We start from the raw sequence: 25486 nt of genomic DNA on the forward strand, positions 1-25486 counted from the left end.
ACTCAGGACTCACTAGGACTCTACTATTCTACTCAGGACTCACTAGGACTCTACTATTCTACTCAGGACTCACTAGGACTCTACTCTACTATTCTACTCAGGACTCACTACTTTCTAAATGGTAGAGTTCGTCAACGCAGAGAATGGTCAACTGTGCATGCATCAAGATGAGTGTTAACCAGTGGCGGCTGGTGAAAAATACACACACACTCACACACACACATTCACGCACACACACACACACACACACACACACACAGAAATGTATAATGTACCGATACCATGTCATTGTGAGAGGTGATGGGAATGTGATGGTTTCATTATTGTTATCAAGCTCTGTGTGTTCTTAGATGATGTTAACAAGGGTAACCAAGTCCAGAATCACCACACTGTCACTCATAAACTGCTCATCTCTCGTCATCTGACTCCCCAAGGTCAAAGTCAGGTTCGGGATCATCCTGCAGTGTTTGCTTACTGCAGGTCTGTAACCTGCACGTCTGTGCATGTCAGTCCCTTTGACCAGCTCTTCTGCACCAAAAGGTTAGAGGTCAAGTCCAGCCAGCTGCCACCATAGAGACGGTCTCTCATGCATAGAAAATATGAATACAGTTGCTTATTTTGACAATAGTTGACCATCTACTATGCAATTTGATCCGCACACGTATGCGCTCTCCTTGGCTGTGTTCTTTTTAAATGTGAGCCACGACTCAGTTGCAGCTCTTTTTAATGCGCAGAAAAATGGTCTCGTGTTTTAGATCATCTGATCGGCTCTTTTGATCGGCCAAAGGGAAATTGGAAATTTGGATTGATTGAACTATTTAGAAAGAATTTCGGCATCCCATTTTGAAACAGGGACTCTTTTGGGAGGTGTAAAGCTGTTGAAACGGAGGGATGAGATCAGTGTGAAGGCTACCTTTCTCTCCCGTCCTGAGTGACTCACATTCCGTGTGCGACCATTAGTCGATCTCCTTTGTGTGGGCTAATGCACTTGATTTTGAGCATTGAACAGGTTTAAGTATCACCAAACATTCTTCCACTCAACTCCTACCAGGCAGATGACAAGTCTCGTTACCACGGCGCCATCGAATAGAACAAGCCAGCGACAGTCGAGATAGCGTGTTTTTGCGTTTTCATGCGGACGGAGATTTTGGAAACAGTGCTTGTGTGGACGGATTTTTATTTTTTTTTAAAACAAAGGGAGGGAAACCCCCAGTTTCAAAGTACCCCTGAACGTGTGGGCGGGGCCTCAGGCTTTGTCAGCTCAATCTCCGTAACAATGATTCACTTTCATCTACTTTGATGTGCAGAATCAGCTGAGCTTGGAAGACGTTCTGTTGGAGGTAGAGTTGGTAGATTCCCTCCTTTAGTGATTGTTTATCTTAGAGGCAACTGTTTAGCTAAACTGTAGGCTAGATCTGTTTAGCTAAACTAGGCTAGATCTGTTTAGCTAAACTAGTCTAGATCTGTTTAGCTAAACTGTAGGCTAGATCTTTTTAAGCTGCATGCTGTGTCTAAACTTGAACTGGCTAATATAGCTAGACTCTGAAGAAAAACCTTGAAGCGGATGACTGATGACTGTAGCTCAAACTCGTAAATCACCTGTTTGTAAGGTTCACATTATGTGAAGACGGCATTACGCCGGCTAGCTATCCTTCAGATGCAACACATAAGGATAGCTGTGTGAATGGTTTACCACAACAAAATGTCAGAATGAATTTGCCTTTTCTAGTTAATGTAGTTAGCTGCAGTATGTATTATTGCTGAAGGCTTATTCTGGATTTAACAGTTCGCTGCGTCCATGGCTGAGACAGCCTGCAGGGTCAGGGACTCCCCTATGCTACGTCATCGCTGAAATATGAAAAATAATACAGTTTTTGGTGCGCATCTTAGAAAGACACCTTTTTTCATCATATTTCTGCCCTTGGTGTCTCTGAAGATGGATTTTTTTTTTTTTACTTGGCCTAATCTATGAGATCAAAAATGTAGATCTGTCTCTCTGGTCTCTGTCTGTGTGCTGCTGCCCTTGTGTGTATTTGTGGTCTCCCCTGTCCCCTGGGTAACCACACCCGCCAACCTGGCTAGTCCATCTATGGCTTCTCACTCGACAGGTAGATCTATAAGGTCATCAATTGCCCTCGTTTTCTACAGTTGTGAATTCAAGCCCTGAGTGATGAATTACTTTCTGTCATAAACAAATTATGTATCTTGCACCATATCTCCTGAACCAAACATGATAACACATAATAGGTGATATCTACCCCTTTGTTTTCATGGTCAAGGATTACAATGATGCAATATACAGTGCAACATCATCAACTGTTTTGGGGAATAGTTCATGGTGAATGCAATGATGTGAGAAGGAAATCACAGTATCTGATAACCTAGGCTAGACTTTATAATATGTCTGTTGCATCACAGCCTCTTCAGCACCGCGGACAGCGAGGCCTGGTTGTGAATGGTATCTACAGGAGACTCATCGTCTCGTAGGCATGGACCAGACCCAGCTGTCCCTCATCAGCCGCCCTGGCGGAGGAGCAGCAGCTGGGCCAAATCACCTCTTCAGGGCCAAACACCATCAAGGGACACCCTAGACCTCACTCAGGGAGCGGAGGGCTGGCGTGAGTACGCTGTTTAGACAGAGTTCTGGCTCCAAACCCTTCTTTCGGTTTCGAATGTGCAACCGTGGTGTTTTTTCTGTGTCCCTGCCAGCACTAGGGGGGCCAACCCCCGTGAAGCACAGATGCTGGGGGGGAGGGGGGACGACAGACAAACTTTTGTTTTTTGTCCCTTAATAAATGCACATCTGTGCAGATTAGCAGTAACCCTGAGTCCACCGATTTGTGTGCATCCCACCTGGCCTCACCTGGTTCCCACAATGCATGTTGTGTATTTAAAAGCGTCATCCTTTTGTTCATTAAAGTCCAGGTTAACCCAGTTCAATTTTTTGTTATGAGCTTCACACACCACAGGAAAACATGTCATTAACCACCCAGCCAAATCTGAGAGATTAAAAATGTCGCTAAGTATATAAAATAAGGCTTCAAAATCGGTTAAAAATCAGCAGCATTCTCTGGTCTGAGACCGTGGGGGCGTGTCTGCTGAAGGCACCGAAGCCACACCCAATTGCGTGGGGAGGGGGTGTGGAGGGAAGAACCTGTCAAATAGTACCGTTCTCTGGTCTGCATAGTCACACTGGCACGCCGTCTCTTTTGTGGTAGGAAGGCACAGCTTTGTGAAAACAGAGAGGAGTTGAAATTACACTTGTCTAATGAATCAAACGCACAGATGCTTCCTCCTAACCTACCTCCTGACAAACAACACAGGTAAAACTGTAGCTACTCTATACCAACGCGCCAGTGTTACTGCCCTTAGATGCAAAATACAAAAACAGGCAACGAGGAATGTATGAGTCTGTCCCTATTTTCTCCCTGCCACCTCCGGACCCATTCCTATCCCTCCCAGGCGATCCTGTCGTCCCTTGGGATCAATGGAAAAAGTTGTTTAAAATGTACCTTTTAGTCACTGGCTTGAACAGCGCTGATAGCGCAAAGAAGCGTACACTACCGGAGTTGATAATCGGGACAGACTCATCCACTCTCGTTGGCAATGTTATGTGAGAATAACGAGCACTCGGCTTCAACTTTCCCTCTCATATCCAACAGAACTGGGATGTTCAGCCAGTAGCCGCCGAGCACCGCTTCACTGGGAGAGGGTGCGTCTTTCTCCAGCTGCAGCTGGTCTACCTGGTCTACCTGGTCTACCTGGTCTACCTGGTCTACCTGGTCTACCTAACCATCCCCCTCGCTCCCGCCTCCCGGTCTCCCGCTGGACAAATATACTGTAACCATTACCGGTGAACCCATACGCACATCAGGTGCCACAAATATGGCAGGCAGTTTCTGTATAGTTAACGCTTATAGTCATAATATATCATCCGTAACGTTATTTGGTGGGTGGTCGCCTGGTCGGTGCTGCTAGCTGTTAGCTAGACTAAGGTTATATACACACTCCCATCTGAAACAAGCTACATAGCTAATGTTAGCTATAATTCCTCCTAAGATTACATAATTCATCATAGCTGACATTACCACATACATGTCAAGACATATTTTGTATATTAACGTAGCAGTGTATTTTCCTATTGCTTACGTTACCTAGCTAACGTTATAACGTTAATAAGCTATAAGCACACACGGCAGCGGTGTCGGCACCAAAGGTTGATGCGACAGGAGGAGAATGGAGGCCGGGGAGGGAGATGGTTGACAGGAGGAGAATGGAGGCCGGGGAGGGAGATGGTTGACAGGAGGAGAATGGAGGCCGGGGAGGGAGATGGTTGGCTCCGCCGAATTCACCAGGACCAGTCGTGAGTCCGTGAAACCCAAAAGCCTCATATTATAATTGCAGAAGCTTTCGGGAGTGAAATGTTTGCTGCAGAGGCGGGCGCTAGCGGTGACAGACTCTGTAACACCATGGCTCTTCAAAAATGCTAACCATTTGCTTCTCATTTCAGCTTTACTCGGGAGTGAAAGAAGCAGACCTTATCATCCCATTCCTGCTGGCATCCAGGAAGGATGCATTTTCGTTTAGTTTTATGCATAGGCATTGCTAACTAAGAAAAACTAGCTAATTCTAGACTGTTGGATAAAACTAGCTAATTCTAGACTCAAGATTGAGCAGGAGAACCGAAGATTCAAATCCGTTCTAGCTTTATATAGTGTTAGGGCGGGGATATGCTAAGAACACCGCTCTACGTCATCCGGTACCGTTTTAAGCCCGCCCAGAAAATCCAGAAATCAAAACTGGTCAAAAACACAAAACTGGTCTAACTTCACAATTCAGTACTACACATGGTTCATCCCATTTCTACATGTTATCAGCAATGCATCACTAGAATGTGTTTTCAAGCAAATCTCGGATTTTGGTTAACTGGGACTTTAACTCTGACCAAACCAGGACTGTAAAGAGTAAACTATATTCAATATGACCTGGACAACTTCGCTTTAAAAGAAGGTCAAACTATGACCTTTACAACTTCGCTTTAAAAGAAGGTCGAACACAAAAGATTTACTTCAAAAGATTTATTTCAGAAACACATTTGATTATTTTGGTTGTTGTTGAGCCTATTCTTCACGTTCCCCTTCACAGTCTCCTCCACGTTGACAGAGCTGTGCACGTTGACAGAGCTGTGCACGTTGACAGAGCTGTGCACTTCAAGCTGGCGAGAGATCATGTTTTCAGTGTCATGTGTGCGTTTGTTTATCTGTTAGCAGGATTTTTTTTTTTAAATACCAAAGCAATTTTCACAAAACTCAGTGGAGGGGTGTAGTATGGTCCAACTAAAAACCCTTTCAATGTTGGATCGGTTCAGAATCATTGGATGGTTCCACGGGCAGCCCAAAACACACAGACGGCCATTCACCTCAATTAAGTTTTTGGACCAGAATTACACAAAAACTACTTGGCCGATCTTCATGAAACTCTGTGGTAGGGTTACCATGGCCAACCTAGGACCCTTTAAATCATGGAGCAGATCCAACTCATGGGGCAGCGGGTCCATGTAATACATGGCCGGGCCGGACACTCACCTCCTTTCAATTTTTGGACTACGATTGCGGAAAAAACGATAATGAAACTCGTAGAACTCATTCAATTTTGGAGCGGATCCGTATCACAGGCCAGGTCCACGAATGAAAAGAAAACTTAGAATGAAGCCAGTTCCCTGTGTGTGTGGGGGGGGGGGGGGGGGTAGAGACGGAGGGTTTGGACTGGAGTGTGCGGGGGGAGAGCCTGGACTGCACTGCACCGCCCCACCCCACCCCCTACCTTCCCCGACATGAGGGGGGCACCACAGAGCCACCTAAACATGACCACCCATTCTCTAACAGGACTTAGGCTCAGGACTGCTTATTCAGGGGTGCAGACTTGTCACCTTTAGGTGAAAATAGCTGTTTTTAATCCAAAATAGGTCATTTGTTTGATCTGTGTATGTATGTTTTTGCATGTGTGTCACCTTTTTCACCTGTGATCGGTTTGCATCTCTGTTATATCTCCAGGGTAAAAATATCTTTGCAATTTGCCTGTTTATTTCGCTGCAGGATAACGCAAAAACTAGCTGACTACGACCACAGCACAGCCGTGCCAATAACCACGATAAAGCACTCCCTCGCGTGTGTTATTGCTTTATTTTAACAGCTCTTACCAATTTAACTTAATCAGATAATTCATATTTTCTGTGTGATGTCACTGTGTGGCCGTATAGGGTTTCATGTAGTTGCATATTGCTCTTCATGTTGGCTGTTTGTCTCTGAAGTTCATATAAAAGCATATTGATTTTCTCTGCAGCAGATCAATGGTAATTTACTTACATGGCTGGTGAGTCACATTTTTAGCAGGTTGGTTTTGGCGATGAAATGCTGCTAGAAACGGTATGTTCATAATGCTAGTGACAAGGTGGCTTGCAGAGTAAACCTAGATGTACAAGGGCTTGTAGAATACCTCCTTCGACATACCCCATTCAACACCTTCAGCATTCACAGTTTCTCTTGCCTGCGCCAAAGGGTACAAATATGCCACAGCTGCTACTACTGTTGCAATGTGTTGAACGATTTTATTTTCAGGAAGAAATAAGAAAATTAGCTTTCACACCTTTTTATGTGTTTGAGAAGCCTGTGAAACGTAAGCCTCTCTTGCCAGGATTCTGGTTCTTGGACTGGCAGCTAGCCCAAGATGGTCTTGCAAGATCAGGCCGATAACAGTGTTGGGCAGCTGGGTCAAATACTTGTGTTTGTTGATAATGCCGCAAATTGCAGTACCAAACCACATCAATTATGAAGTCATACAGTTACTTTCAATGCACTTCCCAAAACAAAGAAGAAATGTGTTCTGCCTGTATTACTCTCATTTATAACAAGTTAATAAAGGTATCTGGGGTCTCTGGGGTCGTCAAACAATGCAAATGCAGCAGGACTTTTCTGAATAGTTAGTTAACCATAATTTTTTCACAAAATATTTTTCAGATGGGGGGGCAAATCTGAATGTGTTGTTGAATCACATTTTCTGAATTTTGCTGCCCACAAGTCAATGACTGAGTTGTCTTACTTCATGTTGTGTGTGTTAGTAGACCCATCAGAGACCCAAAGTGAACAATCACTGAAAAAGTGTATTTTCATAATAGGTCCCAATTAAATACATCCTGTGACAAACAAACAACAGAAAATCCCCCTAGATAACAATATAGTCCAATTTTCACAGTCAGAGCCAAACTATTTTTGCTGTGTGCTTTGGGGGACATGAGAAGAAGAATGTACTCATAACAATAGCCGTGTCTCTCACTTCCAATGCCATTAGAGCACTGTCAATGAAAAATGAATGTCTCAAGAAAATGGCGGCTAAAGAAGTTAAATCAGACATCTTATGACTGCCACGAATAGCCACCATGCAGCAATCTGCTTTGCCACAATACCTTTTGATGTTTGAAGTGCTGTTTATTGGTATGTTAAGCAGCACATGTATGTTCTTCTTATAATGCTCCTTGTTACCTGAGGTTGTGCCTTTCAGGTGCAGGTCAGGCGGTTTTCTGGTGGGTAGTAAGAGATGTTACCTGAACCCAAGAAGGTGTTTGAGGTGATTTGAACCAAGGGAGCTGCAGCCCGGTTCTGAGGCAGATATCAAAGCAGTGTTTCAGGGAATAGCATAGCAGGAGATCGGTGGGAATAGCAAGAATCCAAACGTGCTCAGTGGTGGGGTGGATGGTGTGCTGCATAGCAATGCGCTCTGCTGCGTGTCCCGTCACCTTGATCCAAATAACTGACACATGAAATTAACATGATTGATATTCCTCTTTCGACTTAAAATTGATCGGTGCAATATGTTTGAAACACTGTGACGATTTTACTTAACTGCTTAAACATACAGTATATTGGTTTCCTCTAGTTGTTTGATTTAGAATCCCTTAGCTAATGAATAAGGGATTTTTTCCTGACTGACTTCAAAGAGGAATAAGTGCCCTATAGGAACATTCTCTTTTGTTCTAGGGGACCTCGGTTTGCTGAAGTGCTGCTCTGGGGAGCTTGTGTAGAGTAGACATATTAAATTAAAGAGAAGATGGTCTTTTGTCTAAGTAATTGTTTTGATAAGCTAATCTGATAGATGCTGTTGAAGGTTTATACTGTTCAGTATATCTTTGTTGAAGAAGGAAATTATTTTGCAATCCTACATGTTTTATAGTTTTATATAGATTGTATTCATTGTGCAGGAGAACAGCAGAAGCGTCGGCTACAGAGAATGGACAGTGAAAACTCATATCTGGTTTAATTTATATGCAGTAATGTAATTTAGAGGAAGAAAGGGGTATTAATTAGTAGACATTTGAAGTGTCGTTTTGCCTTTCTTTAAAGACCCCTGAAGTTTAATTATGTTTCCATTAGGATTTTGCCTACAAAATTCAGTGCTATAGAAAAATGACTGTACTGTACATGATGACCTTTGGAACATTCTGATTAATTATACTTTCATAACTTTTGAATACTAATCTATTTAAATTCGTACACAATCTAGAATTACCCAACTTAAATACAGACATCTAGCTCCACATTATATAACAGACAAACATGTAGGAACATGTAGCCAAAGCTTTGTCACATGTGGCACAAAGCATCTATATAAATGAACAAACCTCCTATCCACATCATGGACCCCACAACTCAGCCCCTGAGTGGGCTAGAGACACACGGTCTTCACCGGTGGGTGCAGGTCAGTCTCCTGGAGAGGGATAATTGCTTAACGCATCTTCCCTTTGCCATTATACTTCATATGCATGCTCTCTATGGGTCAATATGCAGAATTTGAACTTATCTTTCAAGCTACAGGCTCAGTTCAAACCTTAAACTGCTCTGGTTGAAAAGTTTAAAAGGTTCTTTAGATAATGCTAGTTCTGCTTCCAATTCTGACAGTTTCATATTTCAGCTAAGCTTCCAGGTTTTTCAGCCTCCAAGCTTTTTAGCTAGACATTCCATCATTTATTCCACCTTTCAGCTTTGACAGTATAACAGTTTCACATTTCAGCTTCCAGGTTTTTCAGCTTCCAGGTTTTTAAGATGCAGTGTGATGCATTTCAGCTTTCAGATGTTTCACATTCACATACATGTATTTTCAGCAATGCTTTTGCAATTTCTTTCAGCTGCTCAGCATTCACACGCATTTTCTGCAGGAAAATAATGTGACTTGAAATTCAGGTCTGAGTCCATGACTACACCAAGATTTCTGGCTTCGTTTGTGGTTTTTAGCATTACTGATTGGAGCTGAGTGCTGACTTTTAATCGTCCAAAGACAATTACTTCAGTTTTATTTTTGTTTAGTTGAAGAACGTTCTGGCACATCCAATCATTGATTTGTTCAATGCACTTACTCAGCGCTTGTATGGGATTATAGTCCCCTGGTGATATGGTGATATAAATGTGTGTGTCGTCTGCGTAGCTATGGTAACATATTTTGTTGTTTTCCATAATTTGAGTTAGTGGGAGCATGTAATTGTTGAATAGAAGAGGCCCCAGAATGGAGCCTTGGGGAACTCCACAGGTCACTTTTGTCCACTCAGATCTGTAAGTGCCTATAGACACAAAGTAGTCTCTGTCCTTCAAATAGGATTCAAACCAGTCGAGCACTGTGCCAGAAATTTCCTGCCAGTTTTCCAGTCAGCCTAGTAATATGTTGTGGTCAACCGTGTCAAATGCAGCGCTGAGATCCAGTAATAGCAATCTGAAATACAATAAGTGCTTAGGAGGGAGGAAGTACTGTAACAAACCTCCCTCCTAAGCACTTGGTAAGCAATTGTATTTCAGATTGCTATTCTTGCACTTCCCTCCAGCACCAATACAGATAATAGCAAAGTCATCAAAAAAGTTTGGACAGTATTTAGATGGCCTGTAGATGTATAAATATGGCTCGACTTCAAATGAAGAGCCACATATTCAAAGGAACCAAAATTCCCTTAACACATCTGCTTACATTGGAGGGAGTCATTAAATAAAATGGCAACTCCACCTCCTTTCTTATGCACTCTAGCCTCGCTCATAAAGATGAAGTTGGGAGGAGTTGACTCAATAAGAACAGCTGCACTGTTACCTTGGTCTAGCCAAGTTTCAGTTAAAAACATGAAATCAAGATTGTGCTTGATAATAAAATCATTGATTAAAAATGTATTTCCTGGTAGAGACCTGACATTTAATAAAGCTAGATTTAGTTTGCTAAATGTATTATCTCACCACTGTTCTGTGATTTGTGGCTGAAGAGGAATGGATGCTAAATTTGATAGATTTGCAGAACCAGTGTTTCCTGTTACTTAGCAGATTCATTCATTCTTTTTCTATTACCTTTCAAGACAGGAATTGAGGAAGATAGCAGCACATTGGGCCCAGGCTTGTCCTGGGAAGAGTCATGAGTGCCATTAGCCTTGTAGCCTGGACCCAGTACATAGCAGTTAGAGCTGTCTGTGTTTTGTAAACAAGTAGCTGGATGTGCTGTGGCTTTATCAGGCTGGGGAGACAGAGGGGGGTTCTGGTCCCGTCGTGGAGGGGGGGGGGGGGGGGGGGGGGTAGGGGCCTGCTGCAGTGACTGTGACATTCATTTGGGGGGTGAAGGAGGGGGGGTCAACTGTTCAGTGCCAACAGTCTGCTGAATCTCTCATCCCCTCTTCTGACTGGTGGTAGAGGACCGCTGATAAACACCTCAGCCTTCAGAGACCTGGCTGTGTTCAACAGAGACTGCTGTTTCACAACGTCATTAGTCCCTACATGCACTATGATGTTTTTCACAGTTGGATGTGTAGCCCTGATATGCAAGATTCTTTCTGTCATGTCAGAGACCAGATCCTTGGGAGAGTATTTGGGTGTTTTTACTGCACATGCTTCTCACATCTTTTACAGTAAAGTCACCCACAATTTGAGGCCCAGTCGTTAGCTTTCCCTGTAGCCTTTTACTTTCTGATTCACTCTCAGTCCTGACCCTGCTGTGTGAAGAAGAGATGTGATCCAGGTCATCAGACGGAGATGCAGGATCCTGCAGCAGTGGGGCAAATTTGTTCTCCAGTTCTACACTTGGTTGCCGGGGAGGTTTGTTCCTGGCTTTGTCCACGGCTGTGTCCTCCTAAGGACAGGGTTGAAGAGGCGCTCTGCCTGGATGATGATGCAGTCCTACTAAGGACAGGGGTTGAAGAGGCGCTCTGCCTGGATGATGATGCAGGCCAGACAGTCTCATCTCACATCTCTGGGCGCGGGGCTCTGCCTGTTACACATCCTCCCATTTCCCTGGGAAATGATTTACTCTTAGGATCTATCTATCTATCTATCTATCTATCTATCTATCTATCTATCTATCTATCTATCTATCTATCTATCTATCTATCTAACTTCTAAAATTAACTTGGTATGAATGTGTATTTTCATAAATAGGTTTAGAATGGGATTGTAAGTACAGTGCATCCGGAAAGTATTCATATCCCTTCACCTTTTCCACATTTTGTTATGTTACAGCCTTATTCCAAAATGGATCAAATTATTTTTTCCCTCACAATTCTACACAAAATATCTCATAATGCCAAAGTGAAAAAAGTTTATACGAATTTTTTGCAAATGTATTAAAAATAAAACGCTTCTATTACATGTGCCTATGTATTCACACTCAATTAACTTAACTTAAACTTTGTTGAAACACCTTTGGCAGCCGTTACAGCCTCAAGTCTTCTTGAGTATGATGCTACTCGTGTGGCACACCTATTTGGGGCAGTTTCTCCCATTCTGCGTCGGTGCTCAGCTATTTTTAGGTCTTTCCAGAGATGTTCCATCAGGGTCAAGTCTGGGCTCTGGCTGGGCCATGTTGTTGTCCTGATGGAAGGTGAACCTTTGCCCCAGTCTGAGGTCCTGAGTGCTGTGGAGCAGGTTTTCATCAAGGATCTCTCTGTACGTTGCTCTGTTCATCGATCCCTTGATCCTGACTAGTCTCCCAGTTCCTGCCACTGAAAAACAACCCCACATCATGATGCTGCCACCACCATGCTTCACTGTAGGGATGGTATAGTCAGGTGATGAGCGGTGCCTGGTTTCCTGTAGGGATGGTATAGTCAGGTGATGAGCGGTGCCTGGTTTCCTGTAGGGATGGTATAGTCAGGTGATGAGCGGTGCCTGGTTTCCTGTAGGGATGGTATAGTCAGGTGATGAGCGGTGCCTGGTTTCCTGTAGGGATGGTATAGTCAGGTGATGAGCGGTGCCTGGTTTCCTGTAGGGATGGTATAGTCAGGTGATGAGCGGTGCCTGGTTTCCTGTAGGGATGGTATAGTCAGGTGATGAGCGGTGCCTGGTTTCCTGTAGGGATGGTATAGTCAGGTGATGAGCGGTGCCTGGTTTCCTGTAGGGATGGTATAGTCAGGTGATGAGCGGTGCCTGGTTTCCTGTAGGGATGGTATAGTCAGGTGATGAGAGGTGCCTGGTTTCCTGTAGGGATGGTATAGTCAGGTGATGAGCGGTGCTGGTTTCCTGTAGGGATGGTATAGTCAGGTGATGAGCAGTGCCTGGTTTCCTTCATGACTAATATTTGTATCATTTATAATTAATACATAACTACTGATTTATATATACTTACTAACATTTATAAATGTAATAATGATTTGTAAAACATTTTTCCATTTTGGATCAAATCCTTGATCATAGTGTGCACCTTTTTAACAATATTTGCCTAAATATTTCACAATTTCAGTTTTCTTGTAATCTTATATCAAATTCTATGATTTTTTTCTGCCTGTAAAACAAAGTGTCCTGAGTGCTTACATAGGAATACAAGAGCAAGGTCAAAAGGTCAACCAATAATCTCTCAACATCCACCCATCAATCAACGCTGTCTATTGAATCTGAAGTTGTTATAAACCGCCCACTTGTCAACGTTCCAATCAAATTCCTCTAAGCATTTTGACCCACCCCTATAGTCTGTTTGAGTCGTAAATATGTAAAACTGCAGAAGTGAGATGATCTCAAACGTCCGTTTCAGATGGACTTTAACAGATGCTTTATAAATGGTGTATTAACAAGGGTCATTCTTAAGCGTTACCATTGTATTTAGTGCATTAAAAATATGTAATAATGCATAGCAATAGCCTTTATGAGGAATTTGTTATGGGTTACTCAGGCACAGGTACTGAACGGCTGGTTATGAATTTAAAAAGAATCCATCCAGAATTCTCAAACTGCTGTAGAAGCTTTAGTCTGTGTGTAATAATGCCTCTGCTTCCCTGGGCCTGTAATATTAATGGGCTGGGCTAATCCAGCCCTGTCGATTTCACGGGATGACGTAGGCAGAGTGATCCTCATTTCAGTCACGTCTCAGCTGCCACAGAGAGCAGCGCTGCCATCTCCCCTGTCTGCTCGTTCCCTCACACCTCACTCCCTCACACCTCGCTGCCTGTCTGCTCGCTCCCTCACACCTCGCTCCCTGTCTGCTCGCTCCCTGTCTGCTCGCTCCCTCACACCTCGCTCCCTCACACCTCGCTGCCATCTCCCCTGTGCTCGCTCCCTCACACCTCGCTCCCTCACACCTCGCTCCCTCACACCTCGCTCCCATCTCCCCTGTCTGCTCACTCCCTCACACCTCGCTCCCTCACACCTCGCTCCCTCACACCTCGCTCCCTCACACCTCGCTGCCATCTCCCCTGTCTGCTCGCTCCCTCACACCTCGCTCCCTCACACCTCGCTCCCTGTCTGCTCGCTCCCTCACACCTCGCTCCCTCACACCTCGCTCCTCTGTCTGCTCGCTCCCTCACACCTCGCTCCCTCACACCTCGCTCCCTGTCTGCTCGCTCCCTCACACCTCGCTCCCTCACACCTCGCTCCCTGTCTGCTCGCTCCCTCACACCTCGCTCCCCAGTCCGCTCGCTCCCTCACACCTCGCTCCCTCACACCTCGCTCCCTCACACCTCGCTCCCTCACACCTCGCTCCCTCACACCTCGCTCCTCTGTCTGCTCGCTCCCTCACACCTCGCTCCCTCACACCTCGCTCCCTCACACCTCGCTCCCTGTCTGCTCGCTCCCTCACACCTCGCTCCCTCACACCTCGCTCCCTGTCTGTTCGCTCCCTCACACCTCGCTCCCTCACACCTCGCTCCCTGTCTGCTCGCTCCCTCACACCTCGCTCCCTGTCTGCTCGCTCCCTCACACCTCGCTCCCTCACACCTCGCTCCCTCACACCTCGCTGCCATCTCCCCTGTCTGCTCGCTCCCTCACACCTCGCTCCCTGTCTGCTCGCTCCCTCACACCTCGCTCCCTCACACCTCGCTCCCTCACACCTCGCTGCCATCTCGCTCCCCTGTCTGCTCGCTCCCTCACATCTCGCTCCCCTGTCATCTCGCTCCCTCACACCTCGTCAGGACGCTTGTTTCTGGGGTTCTGCTCACCCCATGTTACCCCCTTCCAAGACCGCCCCTCGAAGATATTGCTCAAAACACACAGATCAATGAAAGTCCTGGAATGTAGTCTCGTACATTTCCAAGCAAAACTACTCACCATACAGCTTTCTGACAGCTTCACACTCTGAATGAGTAAATATGTTACTGTTGTGTTTCTTTTGCACACAAACATAGCAAAGTAGCAGTAGAAAGGGCTGAATGCAGGAGGAGAAAGAGATACCTGAGAGTAACCAAGCAGGTGTTGAGATCTGTCTCCCCACAGAAGATGAGAAAGAGATACCTGATGGTAACCAAGCAGGTGTTGAGATCTGTCTCCCCACAGAAGATGAGAAAGAGATACCTGATGGTAACCAAGGTGTTGAGATCTGTCTCCCCTCAGAAGATGTGAAAGAGATACCTGATGGTAACCAAGGTGTTGAGATCTGTCTCTCCACAGAAGATGTGAAAGAGATACCTGATGGTAACCAAGGTGTTGAGATCTGTCTCCCCTCAGAAGATGTGAAAGAGATACCTGATGGTAACCAAGGTGTTGAGATCTGTCTCCCCACAGAAGATGTGAAAGAGATACCTGATGGTAACCAAGGCGTTGAGATCTGTCTCTCCACAGAAGATGTAAAAGAGATACCTGATGGTAACCAAGGTGATGAGATCTGTCTCCTCACAGAAGATGTGAAAGAGATACCTGATAGAGATACCTGATGGTAACCAAGCAGGTGTTGAGATCTGTCTCCCCTCAGAAGATGTGAAAGAGATACCTGATGGTAACCAAGGTGTTGAGATCTGTCTCCCCTCAGAAGATGTGAAAGAGATACCTGATAGTAACCAAGGTGTTGAGATCTGTCTCCCCACAGAAGATGTGAAAGAGATACCTGATGGTAACCAAGGTGTTGAGATCTGTCTCTCCACAGAAGATGTGAAAGAGATACCTGATGGTAACCAAGGTGTTGAGTCCTGTCTCCCCACAGAAGATGTGAAAGAGATACCTGATGGTAACCAAGGTGTTGAGATCCGTCTCCCCTCAGAAGATGTGAAAGAGATACCTGATGGTAACCAAGGTGTTGAGATCTGTCTCCCCTCAGAAGATGTGAAAGAGATACCTGATGGTAACCAAGGTGTTGAGATCTGTCTCTCCACAGAAGACGTGAAAGAGATACCTGATGGTAACCAAGGTGTTGAGATGTCTCTCCACAGAAGATGTGAAAGAGATACCTGATGGTAACCAAGGCGTTGAGATCAGTCTCCCCACAGAAGATGTGAAAGAGATACCTGATGGTAACCAAGGCGTTGAGATCTGTCTCCCCACAGAAGATGTGAAAGAGATACCTGATGGTAACCAAGGTGTTGAGATCTGTCTCTCCACAGAAGACGTGAAAGAGATACCTGATGGTAACCAAGGTGTTGAGATCTGTCTCTCCACAGAAGATGTGAAAGAGATACCTGATAGAGATACCTGATGGTAACCAAGGTGTTGAGATCTGTCTCCTCACAGAAGATGTGAAAGAGATACCTGATAGAGATACCTGATGGTAACCAAGGTGTTGAGATCTGTCTCTCCACAGAAGATGTGAAAGAGATACCTGATAGAGATACCTGATGGTAACCAAGGCGTTGAGATCTGTCTCCCCACAGAAGATGTGAAAGAGATACCTGATAGAGATACCTGATGGTAACCAAGCAGGCGTTGAGATCTGTCTCCCCACAGAAGATGTGAAAGAGATACCTGATGGTAACCAAGGTGTTGAGTCCTGTCTCCCCACAGAAGATGTGAAAGAGATACCTGATGGTAACCAAGGCGTTCAGATCTGTCTCCCCACAGCCATAAGAGGAGAGTGTCTTCAGTACGATTGCACGCAGCTGGATAATTGGACAAGAGCTCTTTGGCAGTATTCCACTCCAAGTCTGGCCTTTGACTGACATTTTAATCAGCCATCAATATAGAGGTTGTGTATTCCCTGATGGTGGCACCTCCAGCTCCAGCAGCGCGACGGTACAAGAGCGCACGGTTGACCACGGTCGCCTGCATAGAGCCGAGTGTTCATACCCACCTGCTCTGATTAATCCTACTGGGAATACTGACACCTGTCTCCTTTCGTTTACACCGTCTGCATCTCGAAAAAGGTGATTTATCACAGACCCTTCAACCCCGAGGAGATTCAAATATCTCTAGCGCTGGAAGATCTCTGCTCTATCTGTCCCCCACAGCTGGCTCCCTCTGTCTCTGCTTTTATCTGCGCAGATCGTTGAGTGTAGCTCTTCAAATTGGGGTCATGACCCTGGCTGGTAGTGGACTGGACAGTATTTCCTTCACTCTCCACAACATTATTCGCCGGCGGGGGGGGGGGGGGGGGGGGGGGCACATTGTTGCTCAGTGGAACAATATATTATCCCAGGATCAGCAGTTTGCCCTGATCAACTTAGCTTAAAACACGTCTAACGAGATGCAGGTGTGAACCCACCATTTGATTGATGACAAATTGTAGCAAAGAGAATGGCGTGGTGTACAGTTCAGGGGGAAAAAACACATCACTTAAACTGCTACCAACGTTGCCTGTAATTCTCTGCGTGAAACATTTTAAATGTTAAACGGCTAAATTAAAGCGGGTAAACCAGTAATACCTAATGAAATGCAAATGAAGAGTCCAATTCGGGCGTATTTGAAATGGCCAGACCTCCCTCCATGAAGGAGGAGCAGTGTTGAGCCATAGTCGATTGCTGCTGAGCTCTCGTTACCTCACAAGGGTCAATGCCAACATTTTGTCTTGGAAACTTCATTAATTCTTCAGGGTGTCCTCTCAGCAACGTTATTCATCACTGCGGAGTGCGTTCTCATGTTGAGCACATCGGACATGGCGCTGCATACCAATTTGTAAGAATTGAACTTGTATTAGGTTTCTTTCTTGCGAAGGCTTTTATCAACAGATGCAGCAACATGCCTCTTACAGATCCATTAACTTGAAGGTTAGCATCCAAAATGGCCGCCAATTAAACAAGCAAAGATGATGATGTCATTGACATTGACATTTAAGATGGTGGTTGTTCGAGGGACTGCTTACCCTTAATGGATGGAGCTGTAAGTACTCGGCTGCTGACCAGAAGAGTGAAAGGCCCAAGGGAAATTCACATTAGTTTGATTCTGCTCACCAGTGTAGTATTTAGAAATTGGTGTGGGGGCCGGCCTATTTCAAGCTACTTCTTATGAAAGTGGGCTAGTTCTTTATTTTTGGAACTTGGACAGCTCATCTAACATAGACACAGAATATAATACAGGTGTCCTTGACTGATGTTGACTTTCCAGACCACATACAAATAAGTTATAATATCTTTTTTACTTTTTGTGAAATGAATGAGCCTCATTCACCAACAAAGTTAAGAATTTATTAGGAAGCATTTCTTCTTTAACTCCACTTACACCGTTTCCAAGAAGATTCTGGCTTTCACCAATGTTCTGACATGTGGGAACTAAGAACAGAATCTACGAAGATGGAAGAGCAGTCTTAAGTAGGCTATTGATTCTTCGTGCAAAAGACATTTAAAATTAATTTGTGATTGTGTTTACTTCAAATCTACAGTTGTATAACATTATAGGATTGCCATACTCTCATATTTGTATCATTTGTCTTACAGTATAGTAATTGTTTTCATTATTTTACAAAACGAGAGTGCTGTCTGTCCAATAATATCCATGATGCGCCGGATCCAACTGTGTGCCCCTCGACGGATACAGTGTTAACTGAACGAGTAGGCTAATATCATCCCATATGCTAATATCATCCCATATGCTAATATCATAACGACATGACGCTGCTAAATATGACAGGTGGAGTCCGATCTTTAGATGTCCTCTTGGGCATGCCACATTGACAGCTGTGTACGCTATTTAATAGCCTACATTTTTGTAGACTGTAGGGTATTGTACATTGTATTCTAGCCTAGGCTATTGTATATTGTATTCTAGCCTATCACTTTGACATTTTGCACTGTTCTGCTTCGCTATGTTTATGCACCAAGACAAATTCCTCATTGGCTATAAATTAAAATCTGATTTTGATTGCCCACGCTGGATTCGACCTGCAGTCCTCTGACTTTCCAACGCACCTGAACCCCACCTAAACCATTATGGTATTGAAAAGTTGGCTAGTCGAGGGCGCGCAATTGACCCAAAAATGTGGGAGGAGTAGGGTTTGATAGGTTTAACAGTTTTTGAGAAAAACCGAGTGATGGACTTAATAATTCCTGCCAGCTCAAAGCATCTGGAAGGTTCTGCTCACTTGGGCCTACATGTTGGTGGTGGTTGCAAAGTGACAGCATGTACGGCTGATTTGTTATGATTTCTTTAAGTTTTAAACTTTAGACGGTTGCTGTAGCGCCACCATCAGGACTATTGGCCCACAATGCCAGTTGAGGACTTCATCTCAACACTATCCCTCCATCTCAACACTATCCCTCATCTCAACACTATCCCTCCATCTCAACACTATCCCTCCATCTCAACACTATCCCTTCATCTCAACACTATCCCTTCATCTCAACACTATCCCTCATCTGAACACTATCCCTCCATCTCAACACTATCCCTCCATCTCAACACTATCCCTCCATCTCAACACTATCCCTTCATCTCAACACTATCCCTCCATCTCAACACTAGCCCTCCATCTCAACACTATCCCTTCATCTCAACACTATCCCTTCATCTCAACACTATCCCTTCATCTCAACACTATCCCTCATCTGAACACTATCCCTCCATCTCAACACTATCCCTCCATCTCAACACTATCCCTCCATCTCAACACTATCCCTTCATCTCAACACTATCCCTCCATCTCAACACTAGCCCTCCATCTCAGCACTATCCCTCCATCTCAACACTATCCCTTCATCTCAACACTAGCCCTCCATCTCAACACTATCCCTTCATCTCAACACTATCCCTTCATCTCAACACTAGCCCTCCATCTCAACACTATCCCTTCATCTCAACACTATCCCTCCATCTCAACACTATCCCTCCATCTCAACACTATCCCTCCATCTCAACACTATCCCTCCATCTCAACACTATCCCTTCATCTCAACACTATCCCTTCATCTCAACACTATCCCTTCATCTCAACACTATCCCTTCATCTCAACACTATCCCTTCATCCCAACACTATCCCTCCATCTCAACACTATCCCTCCATCTCAACACTATCCCTTCATCCCAACACTATCCCTTCATCTCAACACTATCCCTCCATCCCAACACTATCCCTTCATCTCAACACTATCCCTCCATCTCAACACTATCCCTCCATCTCAACACTAGCCCTCCATCTCATTTAAAAATGTGGGGTGGAGCCTAACCCTAACCCTGACCCAATTACCATGCAGGGCCCATCACCTAGAGCCATCCCTGAAAGTAACATTATGGTCTAATACACACCATAATGGGCCCCAAGCCTTTCCGCCGCTCTGCAGTAATTGCATATGGGGGAATTGATCTGGCCCAGTGTGTGTTTGCTTAATTGCCACTTCCCTGCTGGGATAAACCAATTAGTGGCATATTAGTGGCAGACTGTCCGGTAACATAAAGAGTGGGCTTGGATAATGAATGAAACATTTTTGAATGACCCACCTTGCAAATGCATGTGCATTAGCTTGGCAAAAGAACATGCTGGATGGTAATGATGGTGTAACATGATTGCATATTCAATTTTCACTGCTAACCAATGAAAAAGCTCCTGGATCGGGGCTGTTAAACGTGCCATGTGGCTTAAAAGGAGTTTTGGCTTCTCTCTCTTTCCCAGCTGAGTTCTGCATGTGGGATGTGGCTGATTGTATACTGGTGATGTGTACAAAATCCCCTCAAAGTGAATGAATATCACTAAACTTAATGAATACATGTGTGTGTACATGTGCACATGCAAATCTGAGTGTGCACATGCCTGTTTTTGTGTACTGTAGGCTATGTGTGTGTGTCTGTGCACGTGGCGTTGAGAGGGGCACGCCGAGATAAGCCCCCATGAGGAGTCTCAGAAGATGCACCCGGTGAGGGCCGCTCTGCTGCTCTTAGCCATGTGGGCCCAGAGCAGAACCAGCAGCCCCTTCACCCTGAGACTGGGTAAGTGAGCCAGCTCTCCCTGGGTGTGACTGTGGACTCTATCTATTAATGCAGCGCTTGCATGATATAGAAAGTCAACCTGAAGGGAGTGTTGGAGCTTGTTAGTTAACACTAATGTATTCTTAATACTATCCTAGGGATGATGTACTTGGCTTTACTGTAAAACCATCTGCCATCATTTTGTTGATAGAACAGCTTTTAAATTGTTTCAATAATAGCTGTTCCCCTGCTTTAACAGTAGCAGTCTCTCGTTGAGCTGCTGTCATCTCCCTGCACGCTCTACTGAACTAAATGCGTCCGTCAAGCAGAAAATTGCTTTTTATCTTCAGTGAGCAACATGTGCAGCTCCTGACCAGCATAACATGTTTACTCTAAAGCCACAACCACAAAAGACCTCTGCTCAGTCACACAGTCACCCCTCCCTTCCAAGTTCCCCCAAAAACGTACCCTTCCTCAGTGAGCGGGAGATAATCAAACGTACCCTTCCTCAGTGAGCGGGAGATAATCAAACGTACCCTTCCTCAGTGAACGGGAGATAATCAAACGTACCCTTCCTCAGTGAACGGGAGATAATCAAACGTACCCTTCCTCAGCGAACGGGAGATAATCAAACGTACCCTTCCTCAGTGAGCGGGAGATAATCAAACGTACCCTTCCTCAGTGAACGGGAGATAATCAAACGTACCCTTCCTCAGTGAACGGGAGATAATCAAACGTACCCTTCCTCAGCGAACGGGAGATAATCAAACGTACCCTTCCTCAGTGAGCGGGAGATAATCAAACGTACCCTTCCTCAGTGAACGGGAGATAATCAAACGTACCCTTCCTCAGTGAGCGGGAGATAATCAAACGTACCCTTCCTCAGCGAACGGGAGATAATCAAACGTACCCTTCCTCAGTGAGCGGGAGATAATCAACGGTTGTGTGTCTGTAGCCTTAATCTCCCGTCCAGCCAAGCCTGGCTTCACGTTATAGAGTTACACAAGCCCAGGGTCAACCCAACCCCAACACACTGTTGTCTGTTTGGTCAGAACAGGTGCCACATCAGCAGTCACATGGCATTTTGGGTAGGCAAAAAAGTGCCTGGGAGAAAATTAAACTGGAGGACATTTTAACATAAATAATTTCATTTTCTCAGACAAACATAGTGTGCTTGTCTCTTTTGTTCAGTGTCTGCCTCCAGTTCAAATGTGATTTAAATGTAATAGAAAGAAAAATGTGGTGTCGGACGCAGCTTTGGAAGCAAAGTGGCCTGCTTTCATTAATCACACTCAACAGAAGTGACTGTATGCATATGGGATCAGACCTGGGGTCAGTTTCAATTCAATTAAAGAATTTAATTAAAAATAGCTAACTCCTGAACTGTAATTTGCCTTTTCTTTTTCGATTGACAATAGAAAATTAAATTGTATCATTTGAAACCCTTAGCCTGGTCTTTACATTGAAACAACACTTCACACAAGCATGGCTTCAAAATGGCGACGTGTGAGCTGCAGTAACGTGTCCCTGTGTTTCCTTAGCTGCAGTAACGCATCCCTGTGTTTCCTCAGCTGCAGTAACGTGTCCCTGTGTTTCCTTAGCTGCAGTAACGCATCCCTGTGTTTCCTCAGCTGCAGTAACGTGTCCCTGTGTTTCCTCAGCTGCAGTAACGTCTCCCTGTGTTTCCTCAGCTGCAGTAACGCATCCCTGTGTTTCCTCAGCTGCAGTAACGTATCCCTGTGTTTCCTCAGCTGCAGTAACGTCTCCCTGTGTTTCCTTAGCTGCAGTAACGTCTCCCTGTGTTTCCTTAGCTGCAGTAACGTCTCCCTGTGTTTCCTTAGCTGCAGTAACGTCTCCCTGTGTTTCCTCAGCTGCAGTAACGTGTCCCTGTGTTTCCTCAGCTGCAGTAACGTCTCCCTGTGTTTCCTCAGCTGCAGTAACGTCTCCCTGTGTTTCCTTAGCTGCAGTAACGTCTCCCTGTGTTTCCTTAGCTGCAGTAACGTGTCCCTGTGTTTCCTTAGCTGCAGTAACGTATCCCTGTGTTTCCTTAGCTGCAGTAACGTATCCCTGTGTTTCCTTAGCTGCAGTAACGTATCCCTGTGTTTCCTTAGCTGCAGTAACGTCTCCCTGTGTTTCCTCAGCTGCAGTAACGTATCCCTGTGTTTCCTTAGCTGCAGTAACGTCTCCCTGTGTTTCCTCAGCTGCAGTAACGTCTCCCTGTGTTTCCTTAGCTGCAGTAACGTATCCCTGTGTTTCCTCAGCTGCAGTAACGTCTCCCTGTGTTTCCTCAGCTGCAGTAACGTCTCCCTGTGTTTCCTTAGCTGCAGTAACGTATCCCTGTGTTTCCTCAGCTGCAGTAACGTCTCCCTGTGTTTCCTTAGCTGCAGTAACGTCTCCCTGTGTTTCCTTAGCTGCAGTAACGTCTCCCTGTGTTTCCTCAGCTGCAGTAACGTGTCCCTGTGTTTCCTTAGCTGCAGTAACGTCTCCCTGTGTTTCCTTAGCTGCAGTAACGTCTCCCTGTGTTTCCTTAGCTGCAGTAACGTCTCCCTGTGTTTCCTTAGCTGCAGTAACGTCTCCCTGTGTTTCCTTAGCTGCAGTAACGTCTCCCTGTGTTTCCTTAGCTGCAGTAACGTCTCCCTGTGTTTCCTCAGCTGCAGTAACGTCTCCCTGTGTTTCCTTAGCTGCAGTAACGTGTCCCTGTGTTTCCTTAGCTGCAGTAACGTCTCCCTGTGTTTCCTTAGCTGCAGTAACGTCTCCCTGTGTTTCCTTAGCTGCAGTAACGTCTCCCTGTGTTTCCTTAGCTGCAGTAACGTGTCCCTGTGTTTCCTTAGCTGCAGTAACGTCTCCCTGTGTTTCCTTAGCTGCAGTAACGTCTCCCTGTGTTTCCTTAGCTGCAGTAACGTATCCCTGTGTTTCCTCAGCTGCAGTAACGTGTCCCTGTGTTTCCTCAGCTGCAGTAACGTATCCCTGTGTTTCCTCAGCTGCAGTAACGTCTCCCTGTGTTTCCTCAGCTGCAGTAACGTCTCCCTGTGTTTCCTCAGCTGCAGTAACGTCTACCTGTGTTTCCTTAGCTGCAGTAACGTCTCCCTGTGTTTCCTCAGCTGCAGTAACGTCTCCCTGTGTTTCCTTAGCTGCAGTAACGTGTCCCTGTGTTTCCTTAGCTGCAGTAACGTATCCCTGTGTTTCCTTAGCTGCAGTAACGTCTACCTGTGTTTCCTTAGCTGCAGTAACGTCTACCTGTGTTTCCTTAGCTGCAGTAACGTCTACCTGTGTTTCCTCAGCTGCAGTAACGTCTCCCTGTGTTTCCTTAGCTGCAGTAACGTCTCCCTGTGTTTCCTTAGCTGCAGTAACGTGTCCCTGTGTTTCCTTAGCTGCAGTAACGTCTCCCTGTGTTTCCTTAGCTGCAGTAACGTCTCCCTGTGTTTCCTTAGCTGCAGTAACGTATCCCTGTGTTTCCTTAGCTGCAGTAACGTCTCCCTGTGTTTCCTCAGCTGCAGTAACGTATCCCTGTGTTTCCTTAGCTGCAGTAACGCATCCCTGTGTTTCCTTAGCTGCAGTGCTGGACGACCCGATGGAGTGCAGCCGCGGGGAGCGTCTGGCCATCACGCTGGCCAAAGAGGGCATCAACCGCCTCAGCAACCTGTCTGTGATGGGCAAGCTGGAGGTGGACATCTTTGAGCTACTGAGGGACAGCGAGTACGAGACAGGGGACACTAGTGAGTGATGTCCGGAGGGGAAGTGCGCTGCTGGTGTATTGGGTCTGATATTTCACTCGCTTATCACCTCCGACCACAAGGTCACCTGTAGATGCATCGAGACAGAAACAAAAGTAGTAGCTTGTAAAAGATACAGATAAAGATAAGAGAAAAGTACATTTCCACTGGGGACTAGAGGTCTAGTTGAGGAGAATTTCAGACCCACGTCTTATTGGAGTTCACAATCCCTCTGATCACATGAAATCAGATGTCAGGTGAACATAATAAATTAAACCAGTGTTTGAAAGCAGACACATTATTGGCTACAGTACAGTAAGAGAATGATTCCCAGACCTGGGTCAAAAGTATCAAGCAAACACAATCAAGAATCAAATTCAAAATGGTTTGATCGTGTTCTGAAACGGGTTTGAACCATCCCAGTAGAGTCTTGTCTTGCAGTCATTGAATGTATAAAACCTATCTTGGTTCAGAAGAGCTATTTGTGGCTCTACCTGGAATTTGTTTTCCAGATACGGTCAGCCTTCTGGCCATGATGACAAAATGGCTCCAAGTCAAACTCTCCTCGAACTGACGGAGCCAGAGACAAGTAACCTACTGTTCTAGACATGGATGAAAAGTCTGTTTTTAATCTGAAACCCAGGGACCATTTCTAGTCGCGGGGGGGGGGGGGGGGGGGGGGGGGATGACATTTCCGCAGCTCTGATAAATGCCCGTCCCAGTCTTTTCCTCCCGCCACGGCTGGCTGCGTCGGGGACATGGACACCTTCCCAGCAGGATTATCCACGACGCAGCGGCTCGCTGCAGGACACGGCAGAGCAATCCGCCGTTCCGCGCCAGCCTCATTCCCTTGAGCTGGACAGAGAAGCGTTCCTCCGGACGGGAGTTAGCCACGGTGGAGATGAGAGAACCAGGGAGCCTCCCATCTAAAACAGCATTCCAACGCCGGGATATGATGTCGTCGTAACGATGTGTGAATTGCACACCCTTGCATGCAGAGGGTGACTTTTGTCACGGTTGCCATAGTAGCACGGTGGTGTACCAGTGAAGGTATTTTCACAGCATTGACTTGACAGGTCACATTGGACTAAGCATTGGTATGCTTCTCCAGATAAACAAAACACACTGCCCTACTGGGAATGTCAACTAATCAATCAATCAATCAAAGCTTTATTTGTATAGCGCATTTCATACCCAGAGGCAACACAATGCGCTTTACAGAGAACTAACCTCTTCCACAA

The 25486-nt window shown here is 45.4% G+C and overlaps 1 protein-coding gene across 1 annotated transcript in view; it reads left to right on the forward strand.

Annotated features, from left to right (window-relative positions):
* Positions 1–20471: 20471 nt before the first annotated feature.
* The window catches only part of LOC311308396 (glutamate receptor ionotropic, kainate 4-like), a gene marked incomplete at its 5' end in the record, with an annotated part of 52779 nt that continues 47764 nt past the window's right edge, over positions 20472–25486 (forward strand). Inside the window, 2 exons of the mRNA XM_084437355.1 lie at positions 20472–20553; positions 24084–24248. Coding sequence (XP_084293481.1) covers positions 20472–20553; positions 24084–24248 — 247 coding nt within the window. The remainder of the gene's footprint in view (positions 20554–24083; positions 24249–25486) is intronic.

This window comes from Borostomias antarcticus (genome assembly GCF_949987555.1).
Source record: "Borostomias antarcticus genome assembly, chromosome: 1".
Taxonomy (NCBI): domain Eukaryota; kingdom Metazoa; phylum Chordata; class Actinopteri; order Stomiiformes; family Stomiidae; genus Borostomias; species Borostomias antarcticus.